Source organism: Aulonocara stuartgranti, assembly GCF_965226115.1.
Source record: "Aulonocara stuartgranti genome assembly, chromosome: 11".
Classification (NCBI taxonomy): domain Eukaryota; kingdom Metazoa; phylum Chordata; class Actinopteri; order Cichliformes; family Cichlidae; genus Aulonocara; species Aulonocara stuartgranti.
This window is the reverse complement of record NC_138947.1, coordinates 16,100,781-16,128,045: the sequence shown is the minus strand read 5'-3', so window position 1 is coordinate 16,128,045 and position 27,265 is coordinate 16,100,781. Positions and strand designations below refer to the sequence as shown.

General features: G+C 37.4%; 2 protein-coding genes across 6 annotated transcripts in view; one reads left to right on the top strand and one right to left on the bottom strand.

The window, feature by feature from the left end:
* Positions 1-160: 160 nt before the first annotated feature.
* On the top strand, positions 161-4,963 carry LOC309716465 (nectin-4-like). Of its 2 annotated transcripts, XM_082550261.1 has the most exons (8): positions 161-607; positions 833-913; positions 1,002-1,083; positions 1,246-1,590; positions 1,915-2,017; positions 2,326-2,360; positions 2,452-2,504; positions 2,654-4,963. In XM_082550261.1, the coding sequence occupies exons 3-8, from the start codon at positions 1,020-1,022 to the stop codon at positions 2,810-2,812; spliced, it is 759 nt and encodes a 252-aa protein (XP_082406387.1). In that variant the 5' UTR covers positions 161-607; positions 833-913; positions 1,002-1,019; the 3' UTR covers positions 2,813-4,963. The 2 variants fall into 2 exon arrangements, with proteins under 2 accessions (XP_082406387.1, XP_082406388.1); XM_082550262.1 differs by lacking the exon at positions 833-913.
* A 9,974-nt stretch (positions 4,964-14,937) lies between these two features.
* grik5 (glutamate receptor, ionotropic, kainate 5) overlaps positions 14,938-27,265 on the bottom strand; it is a 109,080-nt gene continuing 96,752 nt past the window's right edge. Inside the window, exons 20-22 of one of the 4 annotated variants that reach the window (XR_014279457.1) lie at positions 15,893-16,068; positions 15,192-15,238; positions 14,938-15,041 (exon numbers count right to left, since the gene is read on the bottom strand). Coding sequence is in view for 2 of the 4 variants with exons in the window: in XM_082550387.1 (XP_082406513.1) it covers positions 15,928-16,068 (141 nt within the window). In the remaining 2 variants the exon portion in view is untranslated. Of the gene's footprint in view, positions 15,042-15,191; positions 15,239-15,790; positions 16,069-27,265 lie in introns of those variants that run through there. The other 3 variants (XR_014279458.1, XM_082550387.1, XM_082550389.1) reach the window with 3 other exon arrangements.

Genomic DNA, 27,265 nt, shown 5'->3' with positions numbered 1-27,265 from the left:
CAATCCACATGAAGGTTAAATACAGAGATCTATTCTGTGTGCTGAAAAAACAGAAGTGTATAATACCCCCCATTTTTGTCACATGTAAATCCATATATGTATGTGCCCTAAAAAACAACCAATGTTACCACGTCCGGCAGTTAATATTTATTGTTAAAGTGATGTTAACTTCCTTCAAATAAAGTGGAACGAAAGCGCGGACATTTCTACACCTGCAAATGTTTCATTTATGTAATAGAAAATGGAATAGTTCGAGCCCTACATCCTCAAAATGCTCCCACAGGCTCAAACTGGGATTTGGCTAAATGCACATGTGTTTAAGCATTTTATCAGCATTTTTCTCATGTGGCAATAAAACAAAGTCAGCATAGCTCAGTATCTAACTGAGATCACCCTGATTTGACCACACGAGGTCCCCGTTGAGCAGAACATGAAAGGAGGCAGAGAGGAGTAACCTGACATCATGCTCACTACACAGGAGCTGAAAATCACAAAGTTAAAGATCACTATGTAATGGTTCGGGTACACAATACATTTCCAGTTAGAGTTCTGATGGATGACAAATTGGTTTCTGACGTGGCTGTGCCGTTCTTTCTCCCCTTAACGGGTAAGTTTTTTTTATTTGAATGTATATTTTTCTGGTGGATAGCTGTAGGCAGATACATTTATTTTTAAAAAAAGGAAAGTTTCAACCCACCCCAAGTTTCATTGTGTCTTAGTCAACAGAGTTATTTTGAGCCTGTGGTTTTATGGGAAATGTCTCGTTTTGTTTACTGCTGCATTTAAGAACTTAAATCAGCCTATGTTCCTCTTTGCAAACTCTTTTTTTCAGTGGTCGAATATTTCAGTCTAGTCTCCAGGTTTTAGCCTTGGACTGAACTAAAAGGTTACGGATCCCTCTGTTTGTAACTCTGTAAGTTTCTTTGAGTTTATCTTGAAAGCTGACGTACCTAATCAGAGATCCTGTATGATTTGTAAGTTTTCTTTTTCTGTGTTGTTAGTTCCTGTTGTTGTGTACAATGAAAATGTGCAACGGACGATCTCACCTGCTGATTCAGCTAATTTACATTACATTTTTCCCAGGTAAGACCCAGTTTTATGTTTTTACCAGATTTTCTAAAACACTCATGCTATGCTAGAAATGCTTGAAAACATCATGAATAAATACCAGTTTGAAACCTGATCTCTTTTCTATTTTCGTCTCTCTTCCCCCTCATCTTTCTGTCGTCATTTACCTTTTGGCAGTTTTTGTGGCACAAAGAGTCGAAGTCTCACCTGAAGTGACTGGATACATTGGAAATGATGTCACCCTGAGCTGTCAGTTAATCCAAGGACCAACACATACCAATGTTACTCAGGTTCAGTGGGCTCTCCAGGATGAAGAAGGAACAGGAAAAGTCACTCTCATTGTTTTCAACACTATGTTTGGAGTGAATATTTCTGAGAGTCCACTGAAGGAGAGAGTGGCGTTTGATAAACATTCGTTGATAATTAAGGCTCTAGAAATGAAAGATGCAGGATCCTATATCTGCAGCATTTCCACTTTTCCCAGTGGTACATTTGAAGGAACCACCAAACTTGTTGTTCGAGGTAAGACTGTAACTGCTTTTATACACTGATATAAAACAACATTTAATGTTATATATGAGGTCATATTTATTCAATTCAATCTTCAAAATTTGGCTGACACAAACCAAACATTCAGTTTGAATAACTTTTTTCTGCTTTTGTGTCGTATTCATTTTAACATCAGACATTTTTACCAACATCTAATATTACTCATGATTAAAGTTTCCATGTTTAGTTAAAATGTTTATGCTGTAAAACATGAAAGCTAGTTTTTGTTAGTAGGCTGGTTTAATGTTAGTTTGATGTTAATGAGTTGTGGACTATAATCATACTTTATTCCGCCAGAAACGAAACCATTGTCAGCAGGAATAGTTCTTGCTATAGTGACTGCTGTCTTGTTGCTGTTAGCGATCATGGTGGCCATGCTTTATTTCATCCGCATTAGAAGGTGAGTGTATGTTCTCGTGTGTTATTTATATTATAGAGACTACTGTTGACTGAATCATATTTGAGGGATCCATCGTCTTTGTGGCCAAAATTCACCATAAAGGAAGGAAATCCATTTTATGGTCAAGACTTTAAGACTTAAGAAACTTTAGACTCTGGGAAGCTGTTTGCTGTTTCTGTTTAATTGCTGTTTCACGGACCAAACAGCAATTAAACTATAATCATCAGATTGATCAAAACTTATAATTGTAGCTAAAAACCAAACTTCTCTTCTAAATCACCAAAATCACTTTTGTCTCGTTTGCTCAGACGCCATTCTTCCGCTGGGTTTCGTTTCGTCATTGGTAAGAACATGCACAACAATTTCCACTAATTGGTTTTGTAAATACTTAAATTATTTTAATTTTTCTGTAACGAAACATGTATGTCTTTCAGATACGACTGGTCCAGAGAGAGAGTCGCAATCATCTGCAACTGAGAGAGACCAGGTGAGCTCCATGGTTTGAGGGTCCATTTTTGAACTTGAATGAATACGTTTTGGTCAGATACATTTAATTTATATTTATGCTGTTGTCCTGCCATAGTTTTTTTTAATTACAAGAGAGCAATTATCATGTTTTCTTACATGTGTTCACAGGATGTGGTGTACTCTGACATCAAAGTGAAACCGTCCAGAGATGCCTCTCCTTTAACCAATTACAAACTCAGAGAGAGCGTGTATGTTGACGACGTCACGTACTCCGAGGTCATAGTTTCTCGTCAACCCAAATCAGACACAGAGTGTGTTTACGTTTAGCATTTTTATCATTTTCTGTTGTGTTTTTGTGTTGCTTTAGTTTGTTATTGTGATAAAAAAAATTGCCTGATGATAATATGAACACTTGTTTAGGTGTTTAGTCGTAACCAAAGGAATATTTTGGCCTCATGGTTTCATGTGTGCATGTGCTAGAAAAGCACCCACAGGCTGCAAGTCAGAGGACTTATCAGTGTTTGATCTAGTCTATCACTTATGCAGTGATAGAGCAGCATCTGCTCTATCACTGCATAAGAAAAAAAATCATCTAATTGCAACAAAGAAATGCAAAGTTGTGTCGACCAGAGATCTTTAATATCCAGCCAGTCATTGCTGGTATCTTTCACGCAGGTCTGAATCCACTTTAAATGGCTGAACCAGTAAAACAACATGATAAATGTTTAAAATTACAGAAAAAGTTATGATAGTTCACTGAGGCTGTCCTGTAATTATAAAATATGTTATAAATTCTAAATATGTTCATTTAATGTGGGCTCATTAATAATAGTTTAATCGTTTACCTCTTTGGCAATTACATTGGTATAGTATGGGTGTGGCCAGTCTTTATCAATAGGAAAAGCTGTAAATCGTATCAAAGTTGAAATTCAAAATCTATGCACTTTTTGATATTTTCCGAAACTGTCCTGTGGGCCAAATTTAAGTGTTCGCTGGTTCGATTCAGGCCCCTGGGCCTTATGTTTGCCACCCACAACTTTATTCAGCTGTTTTTGCAGGGAATAGATGCAAGCATTCGCAATGAGCTGCTTTTTGCAAACCTCTAAAGTGTTTTGAATGTAAACAACTTTACTGGAATGAAACGAAACACCTGCATGGTGATCTCCACCACTACAGCAAAAAAACTGCACCTGATGTTAACTCTGCAGTCTATCGCTGCATTTCTGCAGGACGGTTCAGTTACATGAAGCAGTCCATTCGTGCTTGCTAACCTGACATTTCCAGTGTTACGTGGCCATAAAAGTAAAATTACCCTGCAGAGAAGTTCTGTTCCTGACAGCGGCACTGACAACATTCAGTGAGAGTTCCTATTACACTTCAGCAAAACATGAAAGGAGGAAGATTAAAAGAAATGGAAGATAAACATAAAAAAAAAGTTACACAATCAATGCAGAAGTAACTGGGCAATGCAGAAACCAGAAACAGAAAGGTTCAACAAAGTTCTCCAGTAAAATCAACTTCATTACCTGTTGCCTTTATTGAATTTATTCATATTATCAGAGTTTATTACAGCAGGCATAAACCAAAATCAATAATTGTAAAGATCAGCACTGTATGTTATCCAGCTTCATAACTTATAGTTAAAGTTGAGGTGCTGTACTCTGCCCAGTGTCCTGTCTGCTTGGGTCTGTGAAAAATATTGCTCAATATTACTGTCACAACCCCGTACGCAGGTGTTGCGTCGTGAGCATAGTTTGTGACAAAAACTGGTTTGCAAAAGTGTCTGTCGTGGTGGAAAACTGAGCTCAACACCTTGACTATCGAATGCTACTTTCTAGCATTTCCTGTCAGCGTTATTTGGTTGTGGGTGTGAAAATGTTGAACACAAGATGTGTACACATGTGACGTCTCCAGATTCACTCTGTGCTGTCAAAACAAATGTAAACTTTTTTTTCCATAAAATCTTATATCAAATGTTTATATTTATTTTCATTGTGTGATATTTGAAAGTTGTGAAATTCGATTGCATCGATGTAATGCTTTAGAGATCATGTTCTCCAGTAGACTTCTGTTAATTCTGCACATGGTTATTTGTGGTTGTTGATCTTGATACAGTTGCAGTTTAAACCTTTCCATTTTCACCAAACTAATTCTGTGGTTTTCCTTTTCTGCTATGATGAGCTCTGTCTTGACAGGAAACTGATGTCAAAGATAAGACAAGGCAGTTTAAGGAGTGCGTTATGAAAGTCATTCCATATCAGATTACCAAGACGTGAATAAGTAAACCCAGCAATATTTTCCCACTAGAAGTGAAGACACATGATGAATGTACTACTGAGAATGCGTCACAGGGACACCCATTCATGAGCTATGTTGTGATGTGTAATAAGAAACAAGGAGGACGAACAACAAGCAAACATGGGTGTTACAGAAGGAATTAGGGTTTTCTTAGTCATTTTCGTCTCTTCTGTACTTGTCTTCCTCTCTCATTTTAAATGTTTCATGTTTCTTAAATTTAAAAGAAATGTTAATTAAATTTTTTATATACAGCTTACAGTCTGGCCCTTTACTGTAATCCAACTTATCACAAAAAACGTTTGAGTCTGGTTGTGTGGTGGGGAAAGTGCATTTTGTTAGGTGGAACTGTTTATATCTGTTAATACAACTATCTAATCAGCCCATCATGTGACACCAAATCAGTGTATTTAGGCATGTAGACAAGGTGAAGATGAGCTGACTTTAAGTAACTTAAATGTGGCATAGTTATTAATAAGGTATCATGATAAGATCCTTGTCGTGCCTTTTTCTGATGATAATGACAAGCATTGTGGCTGGTACCAACTATCAGCCCAAGTAGTTCAGCAGTAATCACCGGTGTTGGTCAAGTAATTTGAAAAAAGTAATCAGTAACTAATTACTGATTACTTCCCCAAAAAAGTAATCCAGTTACTTTACTGATTACTTATTTTCAAAAGTAATTAATTACTTAGTTACTTAGTTACTTTTTAAAAACACGATTTACAACCTGAAGAGGTGATAAAGCGATAGAGCTTTCAGCCCAATTCTACTTTTTCTACATAATCCATCATACAAAATGTAATCAAATGGAAAAGTCTCTTTTTTTTAACTTGTTTTATTAGTTTTAATCTTTTAACTTTTTGCATCAAGCAAAAATTTAATTATATGCAACATTCTCTGAGTTGAATAAATTAGTTTAACATTTAAACCTATTTTCTACACATTCCAGCACATAAAATAAAATATTTTTTGTGTTTACACTCACTCTTTCAAATAGATGCAAGTAAAACACAGCAGAAAATAAATAACATGAAAGACTAGCGGTCCTGTTGCTCTATTTTCACCTGTAAAGCAGGAGTGGGGTAGGCGGAGGTTTACCCTGGTGCAGGTGTGCCGCGGTCAGTTGAAGAATCCGCGAGTTTCTCTGTGAGTTTCCCATTACGTCATAGCACACTCGGTGCTTGCTTGGAAGTTTAGGGGGGTTTTTTTCGCTGTAAAAAGAAGTTTTCTTCCCACGCACAACGGACGCTAATGTTTTTGTCACTTTTTAAGGAATCAAACTCAAAGTAAGGTCAGTACTTCCACGCTTTAAATGCTGCACGCTCATACTCTCTCCCACACTTGATATATTATCCATTGTTGATCTGTTGTGACGAACTTCGCACTCACTTACGTCACTGTCATGAGACATTCTCGCAAAAAAAATCACGGTTTTAGTAACGCAGTAACGCAGCGTTCCTACGGGAAAGTAACGGTAATCTAATTACCGTTTTTGCAATAGTAATCCCTTACTTTACTCGTTACTTGAAAAAAGTAATTAGATTACAGTAACGCGTTACAAGTAATGCGTTACTGCCCATGTCTGGTAATCACCCATGCTGAGCTCACTAGCTTGCCTTGGTAAGTCTTATATTGAATGTTCACCTTGTTAGGGGGGAAGAAGAACAACAATAAGACAAATTTGAATATAAATTGTAATATAAGCTCACAGTGTTGATCACTTAATAAAAAATTTAAAACACTCTCTTACTGGATGTACAATCAGGTGCGGAGCTAAAGGGTGGATGGGATGTCCCTCACTCTGCGCACTCAAACCAGTTGTTGAAGCCCACTGGGGGTTACATGCATCCTCAGAGAACTGGATTTATGATCTGTAACCACTATTTTTCTAGCAAATCTGTTTGTGGAAATATTTCTTTGAAGCCTTTATATACTAACACAAGTGGAGTTGCACGTAGTAATTACTATGATTCAAGCTCATTTCTGATCCCTTGATCCTACAATGTCACCATGATCGTCACCTGTCCAAAATGTTGAAGTGACAAGTTAACATCGTGTGGTTATGTCTGCAACACCACAGTAGTTAAAAAAAAAGCAACAATCAGATTTTTACTTAGTATCACAAGTTTATTATGGTTTACATGGTTCATTATGGTGTATTTCTATATAACCATCAGCACTGCAAAAGCAGGTTTATAAAATAAAAGTTACAAGAAATAAACAACAAGACATTCAATGCACACACACACACTATACATAATATATATCTATAGATCGATAGATCGATAGATATGTATACACACACACACACCATACATTATATTTTATATATATATACAGTATATATATATAAAATATAATGTGTATATATATATATATACACATTATATTTTATATATATATACAGTATATATATATAAAATATAATGTGTATATATATATATATATACACATTATATTTTATATATATATACTGTATATATATATACACACACACACACACACACACACACACACACACACACATATATATATATATATATATATATATGCGCCAGATGGAAAAGACACACATGAAATATTTACATATTAAATATTCAGTCTAGACACACACTGTGCACTATTTTCTTTTCTAAATGAGCCTCTTCTCAACTTCTCGTCTTTGTCTTTCCCTTTCCTATCCAGTCCAGTCTGTTCTGATTGTAATAACTTAAAAGTAAAAAAGAAATAAATACATAAATAAATAATAAAGATCAAACAAATTATGACAAAAAGAAGATGACTTGCAAATTGCATAGTGTTGCTGATTTTGTCCACTTTCAAGTAAACATAGAGTCTGTCAGAAAGAAACAGATCTCACATTATGGGAATATGTGGCAAACCAAGAAAAGGAAGAAGTATTTGCAAAGAGAAAGAGTAAAAGAGAAGTTCTACTTCCTCATCACCCAGTTTGAGCTTTATCAGATCATAGATGGTAGAATCATTCAGTAATTAGCCTCAAAGATGGGGGTTAGAATGGGCCCTCAATGCCTATTAGATTGTCATGAGATTTGTTATCATTCATTCAAATGGATGATCACACACAGTAATACTCCAGATCTGGAATAAGCACTTCAAATATAACGTTAACACTGCGTAACAAATTCATTCGCAAAGGTATGAACCCATCTTTGTGCTGCTAGCTTAAAGTTACTGTCACAGTTGTCACATGTTTCTCATACAGGAAGTCAGTCACAGTGAAAGTAAATTGGAAACATTTACATTATGCAAAAATTGCCAGACTATCTGAAGTGAGCAATGACAAACCAGTTTACAGTAAACATTTGCTGTCCGAAGTTTTAAATACCCTAAAAATTAAAAGCCAAAAGCACATCTTTGTGACTATGATGAAAAGTTCATAATCAGGTTTTGGGTCAGGCTACATTGTGACTGTTTCTCAAATACTTATTTTGCAAGTTTCTTTGTGTTCATATCTCAGGGTAAAGATGGTTTACAGTCTTACAGTCCCTAATGTAGAAGCCCTGGATTGTGTGTAAGGAACGACGGTGTGGAAAATCCACACGTATCTTTAAAATTCTCTTTCCATTACTGATGTAGTAATTTTTACTTTGCTGTGTTAGGCTCCTTGGGTTTGGACCCAGTGTCTTGACTTTATGTAGGTTTTTTATTCATTCCTTTTATTCGTTCTATTATATGATTATATTTTAGTTCTTTATTGCTTAGTCCTTTGGTTTTTGGTATTTTTCCCCTCTGCTTCCTACTTTAGTTATTTATGTTTCTAGTTCTTTGTTCCTTCGTCTGGTTAGTTCCCTTTTGTATCAAGTCTGTCTTGATCTTTTGTCTCCATGTTTGTTTCTCTGTCTGGTCTCCGTCACTGTATTTGTTTACTTTTCTGTCAGTGTCAAGTCAGCAATTTCTATTTCCTGCTTTACTTTGACAGCTTATGTTCCTGTGTCGGCTATAGTCTCGACTGTGTGTCCTTCTTAAAGTCTTAGTTTAGATGTCTGGAAAGAAGCTTCACACACTAATCAGGGATTATTACCAGCTGTTTTCATGTGACAAAATAGCAATATTCCTAATGTTATATTATTTAAAAAAAAATCATTCCATCTAAATATTTTACTGAATTTCTTAACACACAGCTCATATCCAGTAATGGAGTATGTAATCCAAATTTATGTAATGAGCAATTATAAACCTGAGAAAGCAGAAATATTTTACTGTTTGTTGCCATTTTACGGGAAATAAGGAAGCTGGTCTTTCCATAGAAACATAAGCCATCAAAAAGTATTTGGTGGTTAAAATGGGACAAATTGCATGATATATGTTGTTTGTTTTGAATTCTAACATGCCATTGACCTTCAAAAAGCTGTTCAGACACAGCAATGGGCCAGATGTGACCCGGGGGCCATTCAGTGCTCAGGTTTCCTCTGAACAGATTCATCCTGCCTGCTCTCCATCACTCCATCTGTAAGGAAAATCTCTCCCAGCCAACAACTCTCCTGGCATTTATTCACTTACCTGGGATCATCTGATTACCTGATTGTTTTCTTAGAGTTGTAGGTAGTTTTCTGTGACTTTGCACAGGCTGTAGTAAAAAAAACAATTGTAGTCTTTTATCTCTCTCAGTATTTTGTCACCTTTGACTCTCTTGTGTAGAACATTGGGTAGCGACACTATCACAGTCCTGTTTGTGCGTGTTGCAGCATTTTTTACTGTACAAAAACCAAACGTGGTTACAAACTTACCATACTGCTCTAAGCCTGATGAACTGTCTCACTCACCTGTCAGTTTTCAAACATTTTTTCACAGTGTCAGTCTGTGGTTGTGAAAGTGTCTGCTCACTCGCTGCTGTCAGAGCATTTTCTTTTCTTCATATGTCATAATGAAAGTCAGTACTTTATTACATTTGCAATCTGTGCTGTGAAAGTGTGCGAGATGTTTCTGTTTGGTTTTTATTACTATTTCTATTAATAATAACTGAATTTCCTTGAACTGTAGAGTTTTGTCATGTCTTTGTGAAAGTATTGGTGCCGTAAGCTCTTCAGTGCTGGACAGAAACTCAAAGTAGTACTTTTATTGAAGTATGCTGATACATAAGATTTTCCATTATATTTCTCTGACAATTATTCTTGTTAGTTATTTGATTGTATACTGTTAGATCATTAAAAGTATATATGATTATATATCAAACAGATTTCACACAATTTATTTTAAAAAAGCAGTGTGTTTTTCCACCACACTAGTTTAATTTTTATAAGATATTTCAGAAAGCAGCACATGGGTTAGTTTGACTAATATATCCAGCAAGTGTAAGTTTGTAAAGTTTATGTAACATACCATCCCCCCCACAGACTACAATAAAAATAAAAATGAGCACTGAAACTAATAAAGATGAAATGAGCAAAGCTAGATTAGAAACAGGGGGAAACTGAGAATTAACAAAAATGTGTTAACAGTGACCTTAAATCTTCCAGTAGTTGCCGAGATATTTCACTATTTCTGACAAAGTTTCATACATTTAAATGCCACAATTGTCTATGCTAAATATAATTGCAAATTAGATGAGATTAATGAGATTTCACCAAAAGGATGGACAGATAAGTCAACTTCTAGTGTAGCTTTAAAGAAAATTATAGATGTGTTTTGCATGATTTAGTCAGTGCATTGCAATGCAGGAAACTACAAGTAAACTCAGATGAGATTAGGAACACTGCTTCAGCTGAAGGCAAAAGTAACACTAATAAACACTCATTACAACCAAGGTACACTGAAACACACAACACAAGACCACACCGGGTGCCACTCCCGTCAGCTGAGAACAGAAACTAAAGCTACAGTTTATATATTCACCAAAGTTGAACAAGTGAGGAAATTATGAGTCTTGAGTTCTGCTGTGGCATTGAGATGGTGGGTCAGAAGTTGTCATAAGAAGAAAGCATGGATCTATTGCACCTCTTATAATTGGTTCTGGCTGGTGCTGTTATAGGATTAAATTGCAGTAGCATCAGTAACTTCAGGATTTGATTTATACAGAAAACTTCACCAATGATTTTTCTGTTCTTCTGTTTGCATTAACTGCAAGCTTATATGACATCTGTCTAAATGCTCCTGATGTACGTTTTGCCTTGAAACATTTCCACTTCAACCAGATTGTTTCTGTAATTGTTCAAGGAAATGCACTCCCATAATTATGAGTTCAGGAAGCACCACCCTGATAAACACAAGATATCTGAAAACTCTTGGGGAACAAGAGAGAACAAAGCATCATCTGTGACATCCTTCATGACCAACATGCTCGCTGGGTGTCACCTTGCTGAGTCATTAAAATTTTGAAGCTGGAAATCAAACATGAGATGTGGAATCTTGTCTGTATATATGCCCCAAAAGCTGGATGCAAGTTAGATGAGAGAGGGGAAGTCTGGAGTAAGATGAATGAAGTGGTGCAGAGTATTCCCAGAGGGGAGAGAGTGGTGACTGGGACAGACTTCAGTGGACATGTCAGTGAACTGAACAGAGGTGATGAGAAAGTGTTGGACAGGCATTATTTTAAGGAGGAGGAATTGGGATGGACAGATGGTGGTGTATTTTGCATAAAGAAAGGAAATGGATGTGGTGAAGAAAAGGGAGGAACATAAAAGTGGAACAAGGTGCAATCTAAAAGCGATAGCAAAGTGGTGTCAGGGGAGAATGAAGCTAGACAGCGTCGAATGGGAGTGTGTGTAGGATCACTTTGGAAACCAAGAAGAGGACGAGAGTAATTATAGGATAAAATTGTTGGTTAAACGTTGCACAGAGTTTGGGGAGGAGTATAAACAGGCTCTGAGTGGTATGGAAGTGTTGCCAGCTAGAGCTAGAGCAGGAGCAGATGAAAGAGAGCAGGAGACATGAAGAGAATACATGTATGTGAATGAAAGTGAGGGAACTGAAATGATAAAAATGTAAGAATAGTGCACAAGATACGTGAAGAAGAGATTGGAGGAAGGGTTGAGTGGTTGGAGATGAGAGTCCGGGGGATTTGTGACAGGAGGACAGCAACAAGAGTGAAGTGTGATTTATGATTTATGGTTTGAAGACTGCATTGACAAAAAGACAGGAGGCAGAGCTGGAGATGCTGACATTTTCATTGGGAGTGAGCAGGATGAACAAGATTACAAATGAATATATCAGAGGGACAGTTCAGGTTGACAGTTTTAGAGGTAAAGTTAGAGAGGCAAGACTGAGATGGTTTGGGTGTGTGCAGAGGAGGGATAGTGGATGTACTGGACAGAGTATGCCAAAGATGGAGCTGCCAGGCAGGAAGAAAAGAAGAAGACCACATAGAAGATGTGAAGAAGGACATGCAGAGGGTTGGTGAGACAGAGGAGGATGCTGGGAATAGAGTCAGATGGAGTAAGAGGATCAGCTGTGTATATCCCTGAAATGAAGCAGCTGAAAGAAAAAGAAGATAGTTTCCCATGTACAGTTTCATCAGTGATATTGTGTAAACACACTTTATTGTCATGTCTGAATGCTATTTACTTTACACTAGGCACACATATTTTGCAGGCAATTTTCCAGACGCCATAAAGTTTGATTTTGTGTCTGTCTTTAAACTAGTGGTGACACGGTTTGTACTGATTGGTTGCAGAGTTGAAGGGATTGACTGACTTTGCTTTGACATGTATGAAAAAGGTTTCAATTTTTTTTGTGTGTCTTTTGCAGAGATGATTCTGTTATGAAAAAGCCTCAACTGTTTTGAAAATGACACAAATGATACAAATGATGTTGTGCAGCAATTTAACAGTCAAGTCAAGTTAAGTTTTTATTTGTATAGCACGTTTAAAAGACATCAAATGTCGGCCAAAGTAGTCAAAATAAAAAGAGAAATTATAATAAATGAGGTAAAAAAGATTACAAGACATTCATTTATACACAAGCATACTCATTATATGCAAATGTCTAACAACCATGTGTGTGTGTGTGTGTGTGTGTGTGTGTGTGTGTGTGTGTGTGTGTGTGTGTGTGTGTGTGTGTGTGTGTGTGTGTATATACACATACATATATGAAGATAGGGAGGTCTTCAAGTTTGATTTGAACACTTCCAAATTTAAAGGCTAATTGCATTACATCAATTGAGCACATGAGGTCCCCATTGCGCTGAAGCTTGTTCTGCAATCTGCATGAGCCAGTAGCAGAACAAGCTTCTACTGGCTCATGGAAGAAATATTCACAGCCAACAATTGATTTTGGAACCAACAGCCAAAAGACTCAACTAAAACTTTTGATTGCAAATAGCCCTCAATACCTTTCACAGAGGTACACCATCAGGAGAAACAAACCAGGCAAATATATGGAGCGCCGTGGTGGCCAATCATATATTGCAGTGACAACTCTAACACCCATTAAACCTTCCACATTTTGGGCCACTGCTGCCCCAAAACACCTTTAAGTGGTGTCCCTTCTGGGAATGTGCAATGCAGGAGTACTTCCTGTGACTTCCTCTCTTTAGGCAAATTGTGAAATTGTAAATTGAAAAACTTTGCTGTAATGCAAAGATTGGCCAATGTTTGCTCTAAACCACAGAACCAAGCATGCATTTACTACCCTTTCGGCAGGCATGCATTGAGACAAGAAAAAAAAAAGCTTTAAGGGAAATATAGACCAGTAGCATCTTGTAGGCTTTACTTTATGTATCCATTGCTATGAAGATGTAACTGTTGTAATGAGTAATGTAAAAGAGTATCTTCATTTGAAGCGTAACATCCTGAGTCTCTTTATGCTTGTCAGCGGAGGATGAGGTACATTTCAGGATGGTTTGAACTCGACATCACTGCAGAAAAGATCTTGTACCTGCACGTGTAACAGTTCAGTACTTGCTTTTATTCTCTTTGTTTTCATCAGGTTGATTTCAAATTTGTTTTTGTCAAAGTAACTAAATTTGAAAAAAAAAAATGAGCTAGAAATCTTAAATTAAACCAGCTGTGAGCTCACCTCTTTCAGTCTAACATCACTGTTTCAACTGTATCTGAAAGACAGAATCGTTTTATTAAAACGAAATGAAACGAGACTAAAGCCATAAAATAAATTGCTGCTCTGTATTAGAAATTCAGAGAAGTAGAACTCACCTGTGTAGACCCGATGCTCAAAGACAACGTTACGTCTGAGTGATAAAAATAGAGATTTGTGATTGGCTATGGTTTCAGTATCTGATTTCAACTGTAAATGTTTAGTAAATACATTTAAAAAATGCTGTTGTGATACTAATATGTCATGATAAAATCCTCATCCTGGAGTTTTATGATTGGTTACAGTATAAATACCTGATTTCAGCAGTGAATTTTCTCAGCTATAAATATTGACTTGCTGACAAACGTTGCTCAGTAATATTTAATAATGACACATTTTTGGTCCTGGTAGAAATATGCTTTCTAACAGCTCACAGACACAGACAGACACACACACACACTTGTACAAACCTTATTCTTCTTATTATGAAATAAGTCGTGGCTATCATGGCACCATTTATCAGCAAGAATACTCCAAAAGCGATCAGTTTTGGTAATCTCGCCATCTCACCTTGGTATCGTTATGGGAGAAACACAACAATAAGATTATAACCTCAGACACATGATGTAAGGTAATAGTTCTGATGTTCCTATTTAATAATTCAAACCTATGAGAGTAACTGTTTTTCAAACAAATCATGTTGTTGAACTATTTCCATGCAGCCTTTGTTCCTAAATATTTGCACGGATGTGACGAGGTTAGCACAGTCGCCTCACAGTAAGATTACAATCCCATAGTCCAAATGCATCCTTTCCAAATGCATGGGAATTAGCAAAAGTCAAAAGTATAACTTTAGCAAATGTTGAGGGTTCTTTAAAAATATTAATTTAGTGTTTCTGAATCAAGCAGATCAGATAACTTTACTTACCTTCAACAACAAGTTTGGTGATTCTTTCAAATTTACCACTGGGAAAGGCGGAAATGCTGCAGGTGTACAACCCCGCGTCTTCCATTTCCACAGCCTTAATAATCAGCGATTGTCCTGCCAACTTCACCCTCTGGCTCAGTGGAGAATTGGGAATATTCAACCCAAGCTGACTGTTATAAACAATAAGGGGGACTCCCTCTTGCTCTGGTTGCAGGAGAGTCCACTGAACCTGAGTAATATTTGTATTCTCTGGCTGATGGTTTAATTGGCAGGGCATGGTGACATCATTTCCAATAAATGCAGACACTTCAGCCGAGGCTTTGAGTTGTTTTGCACCCAGAACTGCCAAAATTAAATTGTGACATGGTGGCAAAAAGTTAGGGCTAAAAAAGCTGCTTTTTTCCACTATTATTTTAGTAATAACGTTAATTCTAATAACATTTATTCTAGAATATACTGTGCAGAAAATAAGTACAAACATAAGAGTCTTACCTGTGTGTAATGAAATGTAAATAAGCGTGAACAGCAGGTGGGATATTCTGTTGCAAATTTTCATTGTGCACAACAGGCAGCGGACAAAAAAGAAGACGTCTTAGGAATCACAGTGTTCCTGATTTGGTCCACTTTGATGTTAACACAAAGTCTGGCAGCAGGAGACTCAAATTGATACAACATGTGGCAAACACCGAGAAAAAGTGTTGGCAAAGAGAACCACAATGACAAAGTGTGAGTAAGCACACAGAGTTCCTCTTTGTCCAAACCAAACAAAGAACAAAGCAAAATTAAAATTAAATTAAAACAACACAACCAAAAGAGAATTTAGAAGTAAAAGAATAAATAAATCTTTAATTGGAGATTTTGTTTTTTATTTGTGTTTTTTATTTGATGGGATGGAAGGAAATAAGAAAATAAGTGTTCAACAGATTGTGATGTGTAATAGTTCTGTTTGTAATTATCAAGTTTTATATATAAAACTTAATTTTTCCACAATTTAATTTAAAAAGCCAAACTTTAGATGCATATAATCTATAGGCATTAGATCCAAAGTGGAATAATTAAACCCCTTTTTGATGATTATGGCTTCATTAAAATCAGGAAACAGTGTCTCAAATCTTTAGAACAAGTTCCACAAAAACTTGTTTACAATACAGAAGTGTCCAACTTGTGAAAAGTTTATTTATTTATATGCTCACCACTACTTCATCAGTGTGCCATAGCATGAAGATGATCAGCATGAGGCACTGGGTGTTCTGACAGAGGCCTTACGCTCAACTGTAATTCGGAGTCGGGTGTTTCTCATCTTCCTCTTGATAACATGTCGCAGCTTCTCTGTGGGGTTCAGTTCATGTATGTTGGATGCTGCGTCCTGCTGGAGAAAGGAAATCAGCATCTTCATAAAGCAGGTAAAGCCATGAAGTAAGTGTCCTGGTAGTTGGCTGTGTTGACTGTGTATTCACTTTAGACACATCAGCAGATCACATGGCACCCAAAATCATCACAGACTGTGGAAACTTCACACTGGACTTCAAACACTTGGATTCTGTGACTCTCTGCTCTTCATTCAGACTCTAAAATTTGATTTCCAAATTAAATGCAAAATTTCTTTTCATCTGAAAAGAAGACTGGATCACTGAGGACCAGTTCAGTTCTTCTCCTCAGCCAGGTGAGGCTTGTCACATTGTCCCTTGCTCAGCATTACTGGTTAACATGACTTTCCTGAAGATGTCTGTGTGTGGTGACTCTCGATGCACTAACACCAGCCTCAATTCAATCTTTATGAACCTCTCGCAAGTTCTTCACTCAACTTTTCTTGACAATTGTTTCAAACAACAGACATCACTGTCACCTTTCCAAGAACTAATTAAAATACTTCCAATGTACCTAAAAGACAGTCAGTATATTTTGGTACAGCGCTCTGCAAACAGCCTCTTTAGCTATGACCTTACCACCTTTGTGGAGGGTCTTGATGACCGTCTTCTGGACAATTTTCCCATTACTGTGTTCTGAACTAAACCAAGACACATGTTGTATTTATACTGTTTGCGCAGAAATTCACTTAAATTCAAAATGAGCTCTTCTAATCTTTTGAGATTTTGAGACAGCACCCCGCCCCCCGACTCCATCACCTGGGAAAGTGATCATGTTTTAAGACAGACTCTGTTATTTAATCTGTTAGCTCTGTTACACTTGAGTCTTATTCCTGTCTATGTCGGTGGGTCCTTTATTTTCTTCTCCAGTCATGACAGCCAGTTTCAATTTGGTTGCAAAGTTTTGAGACTTGAATAGTAATTGCAAGTAGACTGTTTGGTTGGTGCTCATTTTTTTCTTTCTTCTTTTCTAAATCCTCAAACGTAACAACAGCCTTAAACACACACAAAACATGTAATACAGGACTAGATTGTGGTTGTGAAAGTGAAATTTGCTGGACGTTTATCCTGTTTAAAGGTTTTCTCTTTGACTTGATTGTTGCTTGCTTCTATACTGTTAGATATGTTGGATCAAGGAGTGTTTTTGGTTGCAGGTAGTTTTCCATGACATGGCGCAGGCTGTAGTCTTTTATCTCCCACAGTATTTTAATTCAAAACATTACTTAAAGATTATGTGAAAATCCCGCCTGCAGGTGTTGTAGTGTTTTTTACTGTATGAAAAAAAGGGTGAAAATGTGGTTTGCAAACATACCACGCTGGTCTGTACCTGACAAACTGTCACCTGCTGGTTTTCAGACAGCATTTCCTCACAGTGTCAGTCTGTGGGTGTTGAATTATGAAGACTTTGCATTATGTGGTCTATATAATATCAAAAGATTCAGACAATCTGAAGAAAACTCTGTACAAAACAACAAAGCTGATGATCAGGATTGACCTATGATCTTCAGACTCTCAGGCAGCACTGCATTAAAAACAAGGATGATTCTCACACAACATTTCTAGAAGTTGTTGTCTGTAGAAATGTAGGTTATCATTGCAAAGAAGAAAGTCATATGTGAGCATGACCCAAAAACATCATCATCTTCTCTGGGCCAGTGCTCATTTATAATGGACTAAGGGGAAGTGGAACTGTTCTGTGTAACGCCGAGAAGGCCTTGCAGATTTCAGCAAGACAATGCTAAACTGCATACTGCAACTATTAAAACAAAAACTGTAGTAGAAGAGTCTGAGAGTTTATCTCGTCTGCCTGCATCCTTTAGGCAGCTGAAAACGTTTTGTACATCATGGAAAGAAAACTACCACAAAAAAAGACCCAAGAATTCTTTTTCAGACATGAATGGGACAACATCCCTCTCACAGAAGTCCAGCAGCTGGTCTCCTCAGTTGCCAGTTGTTTACTGACTGCTGTTCAAAGAAGAGGGGGCGCTACTGAGCGGTAAAAATGGCCCTGTCCCAACCTTTTTTAGGCACGTTGTTAAAATGAAATAAAAGTACACATTTTCTCAATATAAGCATTTCATACATTTTCTATATTATATATTTTTGGATAAATTTACATTTACATATTGTCCCAATTTATTTGGAATTAGTGTTTTGTTTTGTTTTTTGTATTGCAGGGACAAAAAAGAACAAACAGCCACAGTGAGCTACTTTCTGCAAGCCTCCAACATTTTATCAATGCAAATAACTTCTTCTTTTACCATGATGCAGTGAAAAGCTTCTATGGTAATCTCCACTACTGCAAAAACAAACTGCACCTGATTTTAATTCTGCAGTGTTTATATTGTATGTATTTCTGCAGGAGATTTAAGTAACACAGCCAACTCCTTTTATCCTGCAGAGGAGTGCTGCCACTAATGCCACAGAATACAGAAAGTTATTTTTCCTTTGAAAACCATCAAAGAAGAAGTTGAAGATTAAAGTAGAAAATTACACAATCAATAGAGAAGGCACTGGGCAATGAAGAAACCAGTATGTCATGCCAATGTTTACGTGGCAAATACAATGGAAAGTTAACTTGATTATTTATGATATGAAACTTTACTTCTGCAGCTTTAAATCAAATACAAGAAATGAAATGAAAAGATGGAGTGTATGGTTTGTAAGTTTTGTAAAGCTGCAGTCTGTTGTGAAGAACATTGCTCAGTATAAAAGTCACAATCCTGTCCTCAGGTGTTGCGTTGTGAGTGTAATTTTTGTTAAAATATAGTTTGCAAAGTTTCTGTAATGGTGCAGCCGTGTACAGAACACCATCATTATCACTGGCAGTTTTCTAGCATTTGCTGTGTTATTTCACTGAGGGTATGAAATATTGTCTGCAGTAAACTTTTATTTCTTTATATATTTATTTGCTGTTTACAATATTAAGCTCTTAAATCAAAGTTTCTTTATTTACTAGGGCACATCGCTTTCACTGGCACAAAAATGAATTTCCCTGCGAATCCTGTTGACTGTGCCGAGGATGGTGGTTTTCCGTCTAAGAAGTTTTTGTGCCAGTGAAAGCGATGTGAAAAAATTGTCCGTGGTAACATTTCTGCCCTTGTCTAGGAATGGTTCCATCAGCCTCATTACTACATTTTCAGAAAGTCTCTCCCCAGTGGGACGACTGGGGTCCTTGCCAAGATATGGGAAGACATTGCAAATGTACTTGGATTTTAGGTCGCAAGCCACCCAAAACTTGATCCCAAACTTGTCCGGTTTACTTGCAATATACTGCAGGAAACAGCACCGAGTCTTTGATGGGAAAAGCTGTTCATCAATGGTGATATGTAGACCAGGGTTGTAGCACGTGATGCAGGGTTGTGTCCAAAGGGTATATATACACTGCACTTAGCCTACTCCTTCATTGAAGAATCTTCATTGAAGAATCCTCTCCAAGGAAAGAAAATTCATCGCCCTGAAGAATCCTCTGGTGTACGGACCTCCTCTCCAAGGAAAGAAAATGCAGAGAAGACTCACCACTCAGCAGGCCTTGGAAATGATCCTGACGGAAGTCGACCCTTGTGACTCGGATGGAGAAGACCTAGCAGTTCAGCCGGATTCGGACTCAGAGCTGTCTGATCAGTCTTCCGGTTAGTTTCATTTCATGTTATTTCCTTTTTCATTTCAAACAAGTAAGTGGATGTAGTTAGTAAGTAAGATATTTCAGACATTATTCTGATACAGAGGAGGAGATACTGGAATTATAATTAGTATCTATGCATGCATTTGTGATTTTGTTTGACCTTCCCATTTTGCTCACAATTTGAATTTGTTCACACTGCAGATGAGGAGACTGCTTCTCCACCGAAAAAGAGACCTTGTTTGGGGACTGAGACAGCGAAAGATGGCACAGTGTGGCGTGAAGAACATGTGGGGACCTGTCTCCCTTTCACCCCAATAGAAGCGTACACTGTCCGCAAAGGAACACGGCGCTGGCCAGTCGCCGTGTTTTATAACATGATTGACATGGCAGCACTGAATGCACATGTGCTGTATCAAGCATGCACCGGGACGAAGGAAAGACGGGTGGACTTCCTGGTGGAGCTTGCAACAGAGTTGGCTCACTCTCATGTAGCTGCGAAGAAGGCAAGAAAAGATCAGTTGCTTCGGGCAGAACCCTCCACACCGAGCCCTGGAAAAAGGGCCACGTGTCAGGTCAAACACAGATGCAAAAAAAATCAGGCCACTGTGCGATGTGTTCACTGCTACAGGTACACATGTGGTAAATGCAGACGACAGATACCGTGGCAGTGCCAGGATTGTGAGTGATTGCTGAAAATGTTGAAATGTACTCACTCACTTTTTATCATTATTTGTAAATATGTGTACAAATGGTTGGTTTTTTGTACTGTTTTCATCAATAAATGTCAGCAACAAAGGACATGTGTTGATTTCTCCCTAAGATGGCAAACTGAAACACTCCACTCCCCCACCCCCTCAATCACTCACCCCCACTCCCCTCCCTCCAGAATTCCTACTTAATGTTTTGGTTTTTATGGTTGTTGTTTTGTTTTGTTTTTTGACAAATTCAAGAAACTTCAATGCAGCGCTTTATCTGTCATTTAGTCCCATAGAGAGTGCATAGATCTGCTACCGCTATACTTTTGTACATACTTATTTGTTGTTGTTGCTGATGCTACTGATGCGTAAATTTTTCCATTTTCACAGACCTTACCAATTCTGCGGTTTCTCTTTTCTGGTATGATGAGTTCAGTTTTGGCAGGAAATAGATGGCAAAGATAAGACTGGTGGTTTGAAGGGAATGATTTTGAAATAGATTTACAATAGCTCTAAGAAAGTCACACAGGAAGAGACTTTGGGCATTTCTGCTTAAAAGTTACAAAAATTCTCACAACATTTTGGCAGACTTTTTAAAATTTTATTTCATTAATTAATTTTGCTCTCAGAAAGTTCCATCATGACTAGTAGCTGTGTGGTCTGTATTTGGAAAGCATAATAAATTAGAATACATCAAACTGAGTATTTGAACACTAAGCATTGCAGATCTGCAATGATATACAAAAAAGACAGATGTTAATTGATATTTTGCTCCCAATATGATTTGATATATTACTCTATTGTTATTGATTTAGTAATGCACAACTCTTTTTAATGATCACAATACTGAATCTTCCTATTTGTAGGGATTAATGCAGCATATTAACAGCAATTTAAAGGCATTCAGTGACCAAGACCAAGATGAAGTGTTGTTCATCATTTCACCACACGGGGTCCCTGTTGTATTGGGGTGTTGCTGCATTACTGGCCTAAAGAAGAGGAAACTCACAGCCATCATTTATGTTGACAGCTGGTCTTGAAAGCACCCACTTTCAGAACTGGACTCTTATTGTTTAATCGCTTCGTTTACCAACAGCACTTTTTTTAAAAAGTCGCATTCGCTCATGATTTGAATTCTGACAAAAGTTAAGACAGTGTGTAAAATGTAAATATCACAAACAGAATGCAAGCGCCTGAAAATGCTGGATTTTACACTGTGTAGCATCCCCTCTTAACAACAGTCCATAAACATTTGGGAACTGAGGAAACCAGCTGCTGGGCTCATGGGAGAGGAATGTTGTCCCATTTTTGTCACATATATTTATTTTCTAGCTCCTCGGCTTTCTTTGTTGTATTTTTCATTTCACAATGCACCAAATGTGTTCACCCAAAAAAAGAAGCCTCATTTATTGAGATGACAACTCACACCCCCACTTCCACATACAGTGCACCACCACTGCCCACAAAAACCCCTTAAGTGCTGTCCCTTCAGCTCTGAGTGATATCACAACAGTTCCTATAACTCTTCTTTTTTGGCTCATTGTAAAATTGCAAAACGAGGAGTTTTACGGTAATGTTAAACCTAATGTTTTATTAATGCTTGCTTTAAACCACAGAACAAAGCACACATCTGTTACTGTTCTGACAGACTTGCGTTCAGAAAGAGTTTTTATGTTTTTTTGAGGCTGACTTAAGCCTAAGGTTTACTTAATTATTAATGGCTATGATGATATGATAGTAAATAAAAAGATAATGAAGCTGTAGGGCCTTTTCCCATCACCAAGAAAAAGAACATATATATAATTGCTGGATTGTATCTCTCTTTGAAGTGCGACACCCTCAGTCTCAATCTGCATCACTGTAGAAAAGATCTTGCACCTGTATGTGTAATAATTCAGAGCTTAGTTTTGTTTTCTTTGTTCTCATCAAAGTTGGCTTGAAATTTATTTTATTGTTCAAACAGATGAATCATCTGAACAATCAAAATTTGAACAAGAAAACTTAAACCTGCCAAATCAACTGAGCTCACCTCTTTCAGTCACACATCACTGCATCCACTGTATCTGAGAGACAGAATGGATTTAATAAAAGGAACTGATGGATGTCTGGAGTTTTGATCTCCTCCACACCTGCTTCACGCCCTGGAGGACGGGGCTGTGGCCCCCCCACACCCTCTAGCAGATTATTACATGAAGGAACCTTTTAAAAAACAAAAAACAAACGCGTCCATGCTCACAGGTGTACACACGGGTGATCACACCCACAAACTACACCCTTTTTGGCTCCTACCTCAAAGCACACTGTGTTCTGTTGATCTTATGTGCTGCACAATAATGTTTAACATTTAGTATTTACTGTCATATTCCCATATATCATTGTGATATTGTTTATTCTATTACTCTTGTTCTCTTCTGCTTGCTTTCTTTTTTCTTTCTCAGCAGGTGATCCAGGTGATCGATATATGCATTTTTTTTTTCTCTGCCCGTTCTGTTGGTTTTTGTCTTTTGCCCTTCTCCCCCGTCCCTCTTCTCAGCTGTTTCTCTTTCCCTCTTTCTTTCTCCCCTTCTTTCCCCCAGTCAAGTCTGTCCCGTATTCAGTAAGTGAAAATAAAATAAACAATAAAAGGTGAATCAAATGGACCATTACGGCAAGGCTGGGATGGTCAGTTTGGTAAAGTAAATCCGTTGGGCATCTTTCTTTGCCTTTAGACAACAATTCTGATGGCAAAAGAGCCAAACGGGACAGGCCAAAAAAATTAAAAATTAAAAAATAAAAAATAAAAGGAACTGAACTTGCTATACTGGGAAAAGAGGAACTCACCAGTATGGTCTGACTAAAGATGTCTGATGTCTGAGTGATAAAAAAAAATGGAGTTAGTTACAGCTTGACTATCTGAGTTCAGCTAAATGTGTTTAATGTATAAAAATCCTGTCATGTTACTAATATATCATCATAAAATCCTGGTGCCAGACAAATTATATGCTTTCAGACTTGCACACACACTTGTATTCACCTTATTCTGATAACAGTGACATGTATTGTGGTTACTGTGATCACTATTATCAGCTCAAACAGTCCAGCATCGATCATCTTTTGGCTGTTCTGGGGGAGGACACGTGACAGTAAGACTTAAACTTCAGTCATTTCATGATCAATTTAAATACTAACTCACAGTGTTTTATTGCTATTTAATGACAAATTAAACTTATGTGAGTCTTGCCTCTGGAATTAAAACCAGTGGTGGATCCACTGGTCACAAATCCAACTCTGGCTGCTCCAACCAGTGGTTGAAGCCCAGTAACTACTGTTATTCAAGCAAATCTTTTTGCAAAACCATTTCTATGGAGCCTTTGTCCTTATAAAGACATTCTTTTCTGGGACAGGAGATAGAGCAAGTTGTCCACCAGGCACCAAGCAGACAGTCGTCCAATCCCCAGCTTTCCCAGTGTACATGCGGAAGTGCTCTTGGGCAAGATTCAGAACCCCAAACTGAACTTCCTTCTATTGTCCAAAAACATTCATGTTAGGTAACTTGGTGATTCTAAATTGGCCGTGGATGTGAGGCAGATGAATTGCTTTAAGTGTAAGTATCAACTCAGTATTACATAATAACAGACATATTATATATGGGCCATCATGGTGTAGTCCTACTCCTACTAGGAGAAAAAAACCTACATATTAAATATTTTTAACGTAACTATAAAGTAACTATTCGGCAAAAAGAATTTAGCCAGGAAGGAAAAATGTAACAGAGCATAAATAAAAGTGTGTTCCACTCTGGTGTCAGTAATTGTTTCGGTCTGGCCACGCTTGTATAGATTGTCTGCCATTGAGTACAATTAATTTTGACAAGGCACTACTCAGGCAGGTTGCATATGATACTTCACTTAGCTTTAACAACCAGTTTAGTGGTTCCTTCAAATTCACCACGGGAAAGATGACAATGCTGCAGGTGGACGACCCAGCATCTGCAATTTCCACAGTCTGCAAATTATCGATTGTCCTGCCAACTTCACCCTCTCGCTCAGTGGAGAATTGGGAATATTTACCACAAACTGGCTGTTAAAAATAATGACGAGGACCATATTTCCTTCTGTCCGCTCTGGTTGCAGGAGAGACCACTGAACCTGAGTAATTTTTGTATTGTTTGGTTCTTGGATAAATTGGCAGAGCAGGGTGACATTGTTCTCGGTGGATGCATTAACTTCAGGCAGGACTTAGAGTTGCTGTGTGTCCAGAACTGCCAAAAAAAATAAATGACAAGATGGCATACACTGCATTTTTGTTAATTTTATTATTTATTTAACATTTACTCTAGACAAATCACACACATTGAATGTTTGTTTTTTTTCTGCATTGAATGTTGTATCCTGAGCTGAGCTGTGGTTGTTTGATTTCCATTATTTCAAGCCAATTTAAACTGCATAAATCTGCTCTAATCCAGTTTTTAAAACTTTATAACCACAAGTCTTACGTGGAAGTAATGCAATGTAAATCAGTGGTAGGTAGGATGATCTGTTGTAAATTTTCGCCCTGCACAACGGGAAATGGACACAAAAAAAGAAAAGAAGATTCCTTACAACTCACACCTTGTTCTTGGTTTTGTTCAAAATTTGCAAAGAAGGTGTTTTTAGTACAATTCTGTTTAAATAAAAGATGAAAACATGAAGTTTGGCAGCATGAGACGGGACACACAAAAAGAAAAAGTGTTTGCTCGCTTCTCTTCCTCCAAACCAATCAGACCAAAAATAAAAAGTAATTTAAAAAAACAACACAACCAGGATGTATTATTTATTTTGGTAACTTTATTTGACAGCAGCAGAGACTGAGAACAGAACTGCTCGTTCACAGAGAACAAGCTTGAATTGAAAAACCTTGTTAAGCTGTTTTTAGTTTGTTTGTTTTTCAACTGAACTGGAAGTCACGATGTGCCACAACTAAAGCATGTACTCCTGTTTCCTGTTCTGCTGCCGGGTTTTGAGACTTGTACAGTGTTAGAGGTTTTGTGAGTAGAGAGGAAGGCTGGAGTGTTCCTGCATGACAGCAGCCTGATTGTGAAACCGTAAACTTGACTGGACTGTTACTCGAGGTTTTGTTCTTATGAATTAGGTGCCTGCTTATCTCCATATCATACAACATGTTCAAAAACCCAGGACTGTTTTCTGTAAGTGTGTAGGCAGGCTGTAGTAATAACAACAGTCCTCCTATATCTCTCCCAGTCATTTCTGTTGAACATTTGTGTAATGATCATGTCACAGTCCTGTCTGCAGGTGTTGCAGTATTTTGGGTTTTTTATTTTTTTTTATTTTAACAGGGGAGAAAAAAAAGGGTGAAAATGTGGTTTGCAAACATACCATACTGGTCTATACCTTACGAACTGTCACCTTCTGGTTTTCAAACAGCATTTCCCCACAGTGTGAGTCTGTGGGTGTGATGTGAAAGTGTCTGCTCACTCGGTGTTGTCAGAGCTTGTATGAACAAAATCATTTTTTCTTGTTGTAAACTAGTTTGACAGCTCATTTGAATCTGTTGTGTGTGTTTTTAATACTGAAAGTCAGTTCTTGAGAAATCTGATTATCTTAACAATCTGTGCTGTGAACACAAAGCTGTTGTTTCTTTTCTTGTTGTTTTTTTCTCTGTGTAACGGTCTCTAGATTGGCTGTATAACTGAACTTTGTTGCTAAAAAAGAAAAAAAAGTTTTGACAGATCTGACAGGTGGTGATTTATTCTCTTCTTGAACTCTAGAGTTTTGTCTTGTCCGTGAGAAAGAGTGGAGGGAGTGCATTATTCAGTGCTGGACAGAAACTGCAAAGAGTACATTCATTTAAGTGTATGCGCTATTTACATTTTGCACTTGTGCTAGTACTTGAAATGTAAGTTCGTATCTCTACTGCACTATATCTGTCTGACAGTTACTGTTGGCGGTAAAAATTTTAAATAAGGTCGGTCTACAGAAGATTCAAATCTTATGCTAAAAAGCCTAAGGATGCATCAATACGATTTAAACCAGAAGCCTTGTGAAATACACACATTCCATACATTTTAAACTACTTAACTATCAAATAAAAGTATATAAAGTCCATATGTGTCCAAGTGAGCCAGTATGAATATATCCTATGTGTGTATGTATTAAGTGATGCATGTCTGATATGCGTATCTCTGCAGAACAGCTACCTTTACTATGATCCTTTGGGTAGTTTTTCTCAATAACATTGTTGTACCAGTACTATTATTTGTATTTGTAAAGTATCAAAGCACTTTGATATCAGCTTATCACTGAGCGAGGTTAAGGTTACCACCTAAAAAAAAATATGTAAAGTTTAAGTGTGGAAAACCTGAAATAAAAATCTATTATGTAGTAATTAAATTACATTTTGTAAAAAAAAAAAATGAAAATATAAAGTACATATAAGGTCTTCAGTTTGGTCAAAATATTTAGTAAAACCAGCATCAGAAGGTGTTGTGTCACACAGGCATGTGAAAAAGAAAGTTTTCACTGGCCTCTATGCAGCGCTATGAAAAACTAACTACACCCTTAGTGTTTACATGAGAATTAACAGGGTAGGGAGCAGCCAGGAGGTGCTAATCAAATCAGCTTGATTAAGTGATCATCAGCAAGTGTGAGCACCTCTACAAAAGCAGAAGTTTTAGCAGTTTGCTGGTCTGGAGCATTCAGGTGTGTGTTAACACAGTGCTACAATCTCTCTGGGAGTGGACGTCACAGCAAATTCACCCCAAGATCACACTCTGCAATGCTCAGAGATATTACATAAAACCAAAAACCCAAGAGCTACCTCTCAGACTCTACAGGCCTTAGTGGGCATTTTAAATGTTAAAGTTGATGACAGTACAATTAGAAAAAAGCTGAAGAAATATGG